This window comes from Rhinolophus sinicus, chromosome 17 (genome assembly GCF_057876585.1).
Source record: "Rhinolophus sinicus isolate RSI-liver-muscle chromosome 17, RSI-T2T, whole genome shotgun sequence".
In the NCBI taxonomy this organism is placed as follows: domain Eukaryota; kingdom Metazoa; phylum Chordata; class Mammalia; order Chiroptera; family Rhinolophidae; genus Rhinolophus; species Rhinolophus sinicus.
Window position 1 is genome coordinate 60,244,539 of NC_142517.1, and position 12,729 is coordinate 60,257,267.

General features: G+C 44.8%; 1 protein-coding gene across 16 annotated transcripts in view; it reads right to left on the reverse strand.

Annotated features, from left to right (window-relative positions):
- Window positions 1-12,729, reverse strand: part of KALRN (kalirin RhoGEF kinase) — a 622,455-nt gene that overhangs the window by 27,384 nt on the left and 582,342 nt on the right. For 12 of the 16 annotated variants that reach the window (XM_019738955.3, XM_019738953.3, XM_019738949.3 and 9 more), the window contains 2 exons: window positions 11,381-11,504; window positions 10,179-10,238 (listed from right to left, as the gene is read on the reverse strand). The exons of 1 other annotated variant lie outside the window; for it this stretch is intronic. In XM_019738955.3, the coding sequence (XP_019594514.2) occupies window positions 10,179-10,238; window positions 11,381-11,504 (184 nt within the window). Of the gene's footprint in view, window positions 1-2,235; window positions 2,458-10,178; window positions 10,239-10,278; window positions 10,907-11,380; window positions 11,505-12,729 lie in introns of those variants that run through there. 3 more of the 16 variants (XM_088794252.1, XM_019738959.3, XM_019738954.3) reach the window with 3 other exon arrangements.

Sequence of the window (12,729 nt, forward strand, 5' to 3'; positions counted from 1 at the left end):
CCAGATCCTAAGGCAGACACGCTCTCTCGCTTTGGACAATATTTTTAGGCAGTGTGGGTCTCAGTTTTATCTGTAAATTGGGGATAATCATGTGACCCTGGAAGGTTGTTTGATGTCAGACTCACATATTTGATGACCACTTGTTGAACTGCCCCTCGGTTAGGTGGTGGTGGCCGGCAGGGAGCAAGGCAGACATGTTCACTACCCTCAGTGGGCCAACAGTCTAGTGGGGACGACGGAATTAAGTGACATCTACGCAGTGTACAGAACGGTGCCTGGCTGGTTAATGATCAGCCTTCAGCAGACACGAAGCACTGCCCCTTCCCTTGTCGCATCTCCACTCGTTCAGAAGGACTCGGGAGGAAAAACAATTTGGGAATGCTGCCAACTTTGTTGAGCATCCTGCATCTCCCATCCTGATGGGAGCAAGACAGTGAGTCCACGCCAGGAGTCTCGGAGAGGAGACAAACGGAAGAGACAAATGGCAGGTTCCTACGTGACAGATTTTAAGTGGGGTTTCCCAAACCTGCACTGTGCCAGTACTTTTATAACACCCACCCCCAAACTGCTGCTTAGAGGATTTCTTGCCTTATTCCTCTTTCTCCTCACAACCCCAAACTGTGTTAAGTATATTATTAAACACACTCACTGTTTCAAGAGCAAATCTTCCTAGTTTGGGTGTGGACTTTATCAGGGAACTTGGAAAGAAAGTTTGCCAAGAAGGCTTCACTGCAGGCTGCCTGTGTGGCAGGGCCTGTGGGAGGCATCAGTCTTCATTCCTCTGCCGCCTGGCTGGCCCAGGTGATACAATGGTAACACCAGCACTGATTCGGGGAGCGTTATGTCACTGGCATTAGCTACTCACAAACGCTTTCACGTGCTTCTTGAAAACCCTGGGAGGAGGTGCTGAGCAGGTGTTATTTACTGCCATTTCCAGATGAGGTAGGGGAAATGTGCAAGATCATAGAGAGTGACAGAAGACTGGCTCTGGGAGCTCTTTCCGCCCCAGCGGTCAGTGCAGAGGCAAGGTCTTGGGGAAAGCGTTGTGAAGCTTTGTGATCAATGTCAGAGGCCTCCCGGCTTACCTAGGCTTTCTAACCTTGCCCTCCATCCTATCTCTACCTAATCCTTCTCTTCAAACTCTTCTAGCAAGGACCAAGAGCCTGGACCAAATTCATGCTGATGCTTTTTCTAACCTTGACTCTGGATTATGCCCATAGAAGATTTCTTCCTCGTTTTTCTTCTTTCTACTTGGAAGCAAATCAGAATGTGGACAGAGGAGGGTCATGACGGCCTTCTCACACTGTAGTGTAATAACTTACGTATTTGTCTATGGCTCCCTATAAACTACTGAGCCCATGCTCAGTCAGACAAGGACCGCGTTTTGTTGACTGTTATTGCCTCAGAGCTTAGCACAATACCTGGCTCAGAAGCATTCCATTTCTATTTGCCAAATCAAGGAAAATTTAAAGTGGGAGGATCCTAATTTGGGGGAGGAGAATTGAGAAACTGTCTTGCCATGGACTTGGGGTGTTTCCCTATTTCCATCCTTCAGGACTGTGACTTGCTCTGGAACTTTATTGGTCAGTCCGTGCCTGAGATTTAGCCAGCAGTGGTCCTCCACTCCTCCCTGCTCTTCTAGAGGCTGGCACCTATGGCTCTCATCACGTGCCCATCCATCATAACATCTGCCCTGTATGTCATTGCCCGACCAGACTTGTGAACCCTTTGAAGATAGTAACCCTTTTACATGTTTTACGTTTCATCTGCCATGCTGCTTAACATTGCATCTTGCACTTAGCAGAAGATCAAGTATTTGTTGAATCAAATTAACTGAGGTCACTCAATCAGTTGACTAAAATTTAGGTCTCCTGACCACCTTGTCTACTGACCATTGTTGATGTGTGCAGGGGTCTGAGGTATCAGGTTGGGACCTGAAGGGTTAGTCATCAGCTGTATGTATTTCTTGAAACCTAATATTTTCCTTCCTTAGAAACAGTTTGGGAGTCCATGTGGAGTGGTAGACGGGAAGGAGGAGAGAACTGGAATCTGAAATGGATTTGGTCGTGGAGGAAAGATGATGCTCTTTATATAAAATGCACGTGTCCTCTCTCTGGGAGACCCAAATCCAAGAGGGCAAGGCTGGTAGACAGTGCGGGAAAGAGCTGCTTAGGAATCTGGTTTTATTTGAACAGCAGAGGGCAGTAGGTGGTAGTGCTTCCTCCTAGATGGGGGAAAAAAGAACCACCATCATGTGGTCGGTCTGCACCTTGGTTTCTTCCTGCGGGAGAGAATTCCAATCGTTTTCTTCATTTTTTTCTTCAAAATGGCAGGCTCAGTGAGGTAACAGGAAAGAATTACAGGTAAAATCAACCAGCACTGAATTAACATGATGAGCTTGTAAGAAATCTTGAGTATTTTTCTTGTGGTCAATGTCCAAGATTCTGTCTCTACATCCTGAAAATAAGGACGAAATCCTTGTCTGTCCTGAAAACCAGGTGACTCCAGAAGAAAAATACTGTTACCCCATTTTTTCTAAATCCCTCATCACCAGTCATAAAACACAGTTCAAAGCTACATATTGAGACAGCTGAAGGAATAAAAATAGTCAAAAGAAACTCAAACTAAATGTTTGAAACTACTTTGAATAAACCAATCTCTCTCTCTCTCTCTCTCTCTCTCTCTCTCTCTCTCTCTCTCTCTCTCTCTCGCTCTCTCTCTCTCTTTCTCTCTCTCAACAACTTCTAAAATTTTAGGTACGGTTCTGGATTGGCGGTTTAACCCTTCATGTTTTCAATCTGGCCAAACCAGGCATAGTTTTCTGAATTTTTAGAAAATATTTTTCTGGATGTTTAGAAAATATTTTTCTAAATTTTTAGAAAATCTTCCTACCTCTGCCCATTTCCAAATGGACACAAAACAAGGTGCAATAAAAAAATTTGTAAATGGAACTCAATGCCAAACAGCAATAGAATGGTGTCTGAACTAGTTCCTCACTTACCAACTATTTTCATTATTTAGTTCTAAGTATTTTTTCTTCAACTATGATTTTTTCCATTTGACCCAATCATAACAGAAATGTTTTATAATTTCTAAATGTATGAGATTTTAAAAAATTATCTTTTCGTTACTGATTTCTAACTTAATTGCATTGTGGTTGGAATGCTTGGTCTGTCTATCTGACATTGATTCCTTGATTTTTGATGAGACTTGCTAATTGAGTCAAGTTTTGTAAAAGGTTTCATGTGTTCTTGAGAAGAAGGTATAAGCACTTATTGTTGGGTACAGGTTTTCAGGAATGGCCATGTGTCAATCACATTGTTTTATGTGGATTTCTAGTTCAAATTCCTTTTCCACCTCTCCTCGGTATTTTGGTTAGAGAACATTTAGTGTGCTCTCAAAAATAAAAATAATAAAAATATGATTTTTAACAGAATGAAAAAAAATCTATCACCTGTCCCAAAAAATAGTTGGGGGAAAGGAACAAAAAGGTGGTTTGCTGCTGCGTATGCATTGCTCTCACCATGCTCTTAGGAGCCTAGACATCTGCTAGGAAGTGACTGGGGTGGGGAAGAGGATGGTCAGTGGTGCTGTTATAACGTCCTTTCTATAAATCACATTGCCAACCTGGAAGCCAAGATCTTGACTTTGGATACAGTCTTTACAGAGGAATGTTTTGAGGTCTCATCCTTTAATGATTTGACCCTGATCATTTCCCTGCCCCCAAAACGGTTTTTACCAAGTAAAACCACCTCTTAGAGTCTAAGGATCCACAACAGGGTACAATTTGCTTTGAGGCTGTGGAAAAGCACAAGGCTGATTTGGCGGTTCCTTTGGAGTCTCCAAGTAGGAATGCCCAGCCTGATGTCCCTTCCCTTCCCCTCCATAGTTCTCACTGAAATACTGTAATGCTTTGTGTTATTAAATTTTGATCAATTGAATTGACTAGGACATGACATTGAGTGAGCCTGTAGGTGAACCTTGGCAGCATGGTGGGAGGGTGTAGGAGGGAGGGAGGTGGTGACCTTTGCTTCTCCAATAGCTGGCTCTCAGAGCAGCTCCTCTTGGGTCAATGGCACCTTATAATAATCTCATTAGTTTACAACATAAAAGAAATGGACTAAGCCTCCAGACTAGGGTGAGGGTGCCACAGGACATGCATGACTGAAGGGGTACTGACTGACTGTTGGCCTGAGAAACCAATTCAGACGTTTTCAGCTCATGCGATTGAACTTCCTTTCTTGGCTTCTATAGCTGGACTTCTGAGTCATTGGGCAAGGGTGTGGGTGAGGCCAAGTAATTACCCCAACTGTCAAGGGATTTAAAAAGTTGCCGAGGTAGAAATTCTCGTGCAACAAGGGAGGGCCTGAACCTGATCCTTCTTAAGAATCTATGTGAGCCTCAGTGACAGACTTCTTTCTTCCATGTCACATGCCAAGTTTGGCCTCTCGAAGCCCCACAGTCAAGATGTACTCTTTTTATTGGTTGAATGACCATGACTTCTCGGAACCGGTTTCCTTTAGGAGGGGAAGAAAACTTCGTCTTCACCAGGTGGTTGGAAGAAACAGAAAGCATAATAGATGTGAATGAATATGCAGTGGACGAGCTCCAGGAGAAATGCCAGCTCCAGCAAGCTAAGTGCCCTTTTCTCTGTGGCAGAATATAAATCAATGTGCATGTAGAGGCAGAACAAAGCTAGGCAAGGAGAGTGAATCTCTAGGCCAAACCCATCAGATATATTACAAAGAAAATATTTTTAAAAAATAAAATGAGAGGAATTTGATGCTTCCCTTTCTTTTCTCCAAAGAGTTCTTTTCACTAAAAAATGAAAATGCAGAAACAGGCGTCAGTGGAAACACACTGGCGATGCCAGGAGGTCAGTCACCTGACTAGGGGTGTAAAAGTTTCCTTCAGTCTGTCTGGCCAGGTTATTTTGAAGCTCTGAATCTGGGACAAGGAATCAAAACAGCTGAGGTGGGAGCAGCAGGAAGAGGTGGAAGCTGGAGCTGGGGGATGTGGGGTTGGGGAAGGAAAGAAGGGTCAGTTCCGGCCACTCCAATCCTTCTGAGTAGGGAGTAGACACTTTAGTCTGGTCTCAGGAGGCCATTCCCACTATACCCCCTGCAAAGCAAATTTCAGGGACAAGGCACAGAATCTTCTTCCTCTTCTGTTGTGGTATCACTGTTTTCAGAGTCAGAACTTCAAAAGAGCAAAGGGTCTCAAAGTCCTTTGATATCACACCTTAGCTCTGCTCGGTGCTCAAAGGGTCTGCATCACTTACAGAAATGCCTGTACCCTTGGAGTTGTGTGACCTCCCATGGAGAAACCCGGGGCTCAGAAAGGCTAAGTGGCTTTAGGCCTCACAGCCGACAGTACCCCGACTGGAGTCCAGGTTTTCTGACACCCATTCCGGTATTCCTTGCGTGTGATACTGCCTTTGTGTGATTTTTATTTAAATCATACTTCAGCCTTGGGAAGCTGAGATGGGCAGAAATAATATTCCTCTTTGTTGAGCTGGAATATTGAATAACAAATTCATACAGAAACATTGGCACAGAAGTCAGTCTTCTCATCTGTCAGGATCCATGTTTTAGATTAAAACCAACCCGGAGATGGGGGGGCTCCAAGAAGGAAGCAGATGATGGAAATGGGGGAACCACCAGCGATAACCAGATTAGCGCCTGTAGGGCACCTTTTCATTTTCAAATACGAAGTTATAACTTCGTTTCTCTCTTAGTTTCCTCTTCTAAAAGTCTCCAAGGGGCTGGAGGGAGGAGGGGGATGGGGAGTTGTTTCTGGGTAGTTTCAGTTTGGGATGATGAAAAAGTCTGGAAATGAATAGTGGTGATGGTTACACAACTTGTGAAGGTATTTAATGCCACTTAAAAATGGTTAAGATGGGAAATTTTATGTTATGTGTTATTTTACCCCCCCCCCCCACACACACATACATGAAGGGGATGGGGCTAATTCATGATTTCCAAGTTTCCGTCAACTCTGAAAGTCTATGATTCTTACCCTAACTGGAAATTTTCTCCAAAATTCACTTCACCTGTCTCAATGTTTTCTCTCCCTCATCTCTCAGAACCTCTCCCACAAGACCTCAATCCTGTTCTTATTGTGGAAAGTGACCCCCAGAGTTAAGTATCTTGCGGCTGGCATTTGGACCAAGGGTAACATCAGCATTTAGTCATGTCCCATGTTAACTGTCTCTGATGGATTGACCTTCTCTGCTCAAAGTGGTAGTGGGCATTTAAAAACATTCAGATGCATTTAATTCACTGGGCTTGACCTAAACGCTGGGCTGAGAATCCCTGTCCCTGAAGACAAAAGCCCAAGTCTGAAAGGTTGGTCCAGGCCTCCCTACTCTAGTGTATGATGCAGGCACGTAGCAGTGCTGGGGTTGGAGGGGGGTGCAAACACCCAAGGATTCTATGACACAGTCCTCAGACAACTTTTCAGAGGTGGCCTGGGTGTGGGGCCCTGCTTAGCATGGGGTCCTAAGAGATATCCAGTACATCTCAGAAAGAATCCAGACTTCACAGAGAGGGGCATTGGCTCAGAGGGCAGACCCTGAACTTCGAGGCTTGAGCCCTGGCTCTAGCCTGGGTGTCAGTGCAGGGGCAGGGACAGGACTGAGAAGCGGGCAGGTGGGTGTGTGGTACCCAGTGTACCACCACGTCTACACACCTCGGCAATAAAAGGTAATCAGCGGCTAAACTGTAATGGAAAGATGAGGCAATATTAACTTGTCCCCAAGACAGTCTAGTGTTTGAATGTAGGCCCGATTTGACTCTTCTTTCATGTAGTAACATTTCTTTCATCTATAACATCTCCATCCAGCCCTACTCCCAAAGTGTAATCAGTGCAAGGTGAAGAAGTAAGCTGAACTACAGACCGATCCTTGTCATAGTTAGAACAGTTCTCTGAGGGATGGTCACGGATCAGCAGGAGAGGAGTGGCTGCTTGGGCACAGGGGATTGCATAGACCTGGAGCCAATCTTGCAGCAGCTGGTGGTGTGGCTGGTGGTGCTAGGAGGAGGGAGTGGAGGCTGTACTTAAGAATATTCACAAGTGTGTCTCCACAGGGGAAGAAACAGGATGCAAACATTAAAGCAAAACTGCCTCCTTTAGGTAATTGGGTGGTCTTCAAAGCTTTGTAAATCAGATTCCTAGGATTCAAGGTGATTTATTTTCATCTAATTAGCTCTCAAGGATGTGCCTATCTATCTCTCTAAAACTGTATGGTGGGACATATGCCAGCCCTGAGGGTAGCAAGCAGCTGGTGTGTAAGCCAAGACCCCAGGAAACTGCTCCTTATATGGACCCTTCAACCCACCAGCCGAAGAAAGGTAAAGAATGTTTGGGTAGTGGTATTTACGTGGAGGTGGAGGTTAAGAGCCTCTCCAAAGCTAAGACTGGAACGAACAGGCTGGCATTAGGCCAAGGGTAGGCAGTGGGCAGGGTAGGCCGTAGCAGTCGGAGACCGAGCCAGGAGCAGTACACAGGGAACACAGGGCCAGGATGTCAGCTGGGGTTCCAGGCACAGGGGCTTGTAGCACAGGCCACAGGAGTTGCAGTTCAGCTCAGTAGAGCACAGGGACATGTTCCCAAAGAAACAACACATATTACAGTAATCAAGTTCAGAAGCCAAGTGTGAGGCTGGGGGCCAGGCTGGGCCTGGTAACGATGCCCAAAGCTACCATTTTAGCAGCGAGAAGCCTCAAGAAGTGGAGGCCCTCCTACCTGTTTCTCCAGCCAGGTTTTTAAGGTATAGCTCTCTTCACATGTATCCTTGGCCATTTTCTTCTACAATGGACACTGCAATAAAGTTCTACTTACCAACTCCTTGAGAACACTCTCAACTCACATTTAACAGGTAGACTTTCTATATCTGATTTATTGTGTCGGAAAATACTAACCTAGCAGTGCCAAGATGCTTCCTTTCGCTCAGCACCTGCTTATGCGCTCAGAGTTAAGTTCAAGATGGCAACACAGTTCAGAAGAGCGTGCTGATGCTTAGAAAGACCCATGCAGAATATACAAGGGCTGCATGCACACCTGCTACAAGGAACCTTGGGTTAACCAGAATAGTTGTGGTTTCCAACCACACACCACTCGAGAGTTCCAGTTAATTGAAATTTCTGCCTCGACTATTACTATATCGGAAAACTTTTCAGACATTCATCAACATAATTTTTGGCTTTGACTTCTGTTCTGCACTGACCTTCTAATACCTTTGCTTATGTGCCTCATAGCACTTCCCTGGGAACCGTCTCACTCAGGCCATGCAGGCCTTGGATGAATAAGAACCTTAGAAATGTGTGCAATTCACAAAGCAGGGTTAAGGCATGTGTGCGCGCGTGCACTTCTGCTCATCTAAATGTAGAATGGAGCATCTGATGACACTGGTTAGCCTTCTCAGTGTGTGTTCCTCACCTGGCCCCACAACACCCTGTTCCCACTTTTTCCTTTAAAGAGCAGAGTGGGAAAGTCACTCTTCTCTCAGTCCTCCAGAGCTGAAAAAGGTCCCAAATTGCATCCTGGAACACAGATACCAGGCTTTTCCCTTCCCTCTGCCTGGCCTTTCCCTACTTGCAGATGACATCTCTGATACATGCTAGCAACACTTAGGCGGGAGATACAGGGGCCACCAGGCATCTATAAGCTTACAAGTGTGGGCTCCGCAGGAGCTGGTGCCTATCTTATGAAATACAAGGAACACAGAGCCACAAATCTCCCCCAGCTTCTTCTTTCTCTAAGATACATTTAGGCTATGAATGCAGTATCTACTTTCTCCCACAGTGGAGAATTGCATTGACCCACACCTGCCAGATTTAGCTCTGTGGCAATACCCACATCCACAGGGGACTATTGTATCCTGGCTAAACTCCTACTTTCAACCACTTGTCTCTGGCCCAGTGCAGCCCAATTGGTGTCTTCCACAGCTGACTTAGCCTATCTTAGGCTGCATGGTCTTTCTTGGGTTTTGTGGTGGTTGCCATAATATGGTGGTGGATTTCTTTGGGATTAGGTCAAATTAGAATAAGAACAGTAAAAATCCACTTAGTTAAGTGAAAAGCTTACGGCTATAAAAAGGTGTTTTTTTTGTTTTTTTTTTTTTTTTAAATTCTCTATTTTGTGCTTAGAGAAAATCTCTAAACTTTTATCCATTACTGGAGATGGAGGCACAGATTTGGAGAAAAGCATTTCAATTAATTCTGAAAGACAAAATGGTAGGGAACACCAGCTCCGAGTTTACTCAAATTCTCCAGGATTTATAAATTTAGGTTGTCACTCAGTGGTAAGCCATGTGAGAGTCCTGTTTCTATAACCCTAAATAGTTTCTAGCCTAGAAGGGGTTGGAAGTTGATTTGAAGTTCTTGGTAGAGGTGTTGGTTCCACTCCCATAACCCTGCATCCCTAGAGTGTGAGAAAGGTCCCGGGACAGGTTTCAGTCTCCCTGTCTCTAGAAAGGCCTCTGCTAAGGCTCCAGGAGGGAGGCCATCTCCAGAGCGTCTTTTCCTGCATGCCGGGCACAGCCACTGCCCAGGATTCCTGGGGGCTGGACAAAGGCGGGTTCTGGGGTTGCCTTCGTCGTTCCTCATTTGCTATCAGCCAGCTGTACAGTGACTAGGTGCCAGGTCTATGAAACCACACTTAGAACATGATTTTGCTAGAGTCTTGAGGGAGACATCAGTCCCAGTAGGAGAACCACATAAAGAGGATCCAGAGGAGAGAAAAAGAGGGAAAAGGGAGGAGGGATAAACAAAAGCGGGAAAAACTAAAATTAATGGGTTCTTGACTTTTAGCTGAGAACCAACCATTGTTTATAATGCTGTTTTCTTATGAAAAAAAAAAAAAAAAGTGTTCTAAGTTTCCAGTAATGAAGTTGGATATTTTCCATATAAAGCCAAACCCGCCAAAGAAGAGAAAAGCAAGCATTTAAGAGAAACGGAAGTTTGTTTTTTTAAAAAGATATCTAGGTCGAGTTTTCTATCAAAATTGAACTGAATTAAATTGTTTTGTTTTGTTTGAAGTTGGAACGGGACACCCAGAGATGTCCTGACATAACACTTTTATCCTTGACTGGCTGGTCACGTTAGTAAGATCACTGTCACAGAACACATGAAAATAGACAATCACTGTATGAAATAGGACAACAATAGCTGCTCTACCTCCATGCTAGTATTAGGGTCAAGATCATCACACTCTGACTCCTCGGAACTGTTCGTCTCCTTGATGGGCAGCATGAAGAAGGGGGAAGAAAGAGAACACAGTTAGAACACAGGCAGTTTTGGCTCGAGAGTGAGGAGAACTTCAGAGAAGCATGGGCAATGGGAAATTGGGCCGAGAAAAAACCAGGTGCTTTTAAGGTGAGGGTGCGAATCACTGAGGGCTGCAGCATGCTCTTTTCAGGAGCGGAGGCTGGGGTCATGTACAGCCGCTCATCTCGCAGGAAATAGCAATGGAAGCAACCGAATGAAGCATGAGTGCTGTCGAATTTAAACTGTGGTCTTCTGCGAGGCTGGCCTTCCCAGATGAGGGTGAAGGAGAGAATACAATTTCTTTTCCCCAAGAAGGACGTTAGAATGAGTTTCAGTTGTTCTCATTTTGCTCAGGAAGGGGGAAAAAGTGCCAGGTAGATAGATAATCACACATTAGAACACGATTAAACATCAGCAGTCTAATTTCCATGGTCCAGAGGCAGATTTTTTTCAGAGGCCCATCATCAAGAAAACAGATCCCATCGTTTCAAGATGGGGGTGGGGGGCAACAAGGGTCTGCCAAACCACAGCATCAGTGAGTTCAGAGTGATAGGTGGATTATCACAAAGTAGTAACTTGGATTTCACCAATGTGCCTCCCTTCCTGCCACGCACTGGCCTGAGGGTGATGTCTGAATTCTGGGGAAAAGAAATGAAACTTTACCAAGGACACCGTGGCCCTTAAATTCCAAACCTCAGACTTCACAGGATTGAGGGTTTGGAAAGCATCCCTGATCTCTCCTAATCTCTTTACCCGGTGTGTATTTTCTAACCTAGGATACAGAATGAGCAGCTTTGAGAAACTTAATATGAATCAAGCACCTTGCATTTCTAAGATAAAAATGCTGCAGATAATTTTGCTATAAAACATCTGCACAGTAGAAAGGCATAAAATAAACAAAGAAGAGATACTTACTTATTTGACTCGAAGTTGCCAGGAGAAATAAAAAATAAAAAATAAATTGATCTTGCATGCAAAATCCTATTCAACTATTTCCCCTCTGGTCCCCACGTTGGGAAAAAAAGTCCCCATCCACCCATATTGCCTCGTGAGAATGCTGCAGGGTGGGAGTAGATGAGAGGTGGGACACAGCTCCAGAATACCTTACTCACTTTAACAGAGACTTTGTTGCCCAGAATATCCTTGGGTTTACGAGGCCCTGTGGCTTCATTTTTACCCGTGTTCTCCACTTCTGCCCGCTTTCTCATGCGTAGAGTATGCCATGAACATGACTTCCTGTTGTACCAAAAAATGCACCAATCAAAATGGCAGGTCAGGGCAGAGTGAGGCGGTGGGTGGGCTCGCCACCCGTGGGTGATTCAGTAGGTGAGGTGCTCCATTCATGCCCCAGCTTCCGAGGCCCCAAACCTGCATGCCAGCTTTTGTGGTGGAGGGCAGCTGACCTCACCTCCAACCGGAAGTGAATGAAAATGAACTTTGACCCTTCCTGAGAGATGTGCAAGGTTGACTGTGGCATAGAAAAATATGAGTACTGGGTTATTATACGATAACAAGGGACGGTTTTATATAATACTGATAAGGCCTTACAGGACTGAGGAATTCCCTTCCTGAAGGGTACGGTGGATAGGTAAAGAACGGTGGGTGGGCTGGGTGGGGGGAGCGGGAGTGGGGGAAAACAGGAAAGACTAAAGAAATATATCCTATAGTGCATAAGCTAATGGCACTTTCCCAGGATCAGATAGAAAGACCCAAAAGGATGATTTTGAGGTTTACATTTCATTATTTGTATTTGGGCTGTGACCACTCCCACTGTAGTATAGATCAGATTTTTCTGGGGCATTTGACTTAATGAACATCACGGATTTATCTGGATATTTTAGGATAAAGGGGTTTTTGGTCTATGTTTGTTGAATATAGGTCTAGTGTTTGTTGAATATAGGGCTCTGTTAACTACTGAGAGGTCCTAGAGTTTTCCTGTTGGGAGAAGACCCAATACGTGTTCTCAGGGAGGTGAGGCAGCAATGCCCCTTCACACTATTCTAACTTCTATCTTCCCATGAGGGGGTTGGGAGCTACTTCTTCACAGATCTGTAAAGAAGCTCAGAGCAGAGCTCTTGATATGTTAGGACTCAAAGACAATGACACCAAAAGCCAAGTCACATGGAGCATCAGTGACCCTGGGCAGGCATCACCAATTTCAGGTGTGGTCAAAGTTTGGATGAAACTCTATTATTGTCTGGAATAAGTGAGGTTGGCTTCCCTTCAGTGTCTCCTTGTTAAATGTGGGCCTACGCAGGCAGGGCTCAATGAAAGGAAGAGAGGGGCATATGAGATTTAGGAGGAAAAAGGATACTTCGAAATGTATAGCGTCCCTTCTACAAAATTCCACATATGTCAGGAATTTTAGGATGTTCTGAAGAAGGTGTTCCAAAAAATATTTATCACTAACACACATGGTCAACAACCAACCTTCTGAGTAGGCAAGAGCAATCATAGTCAT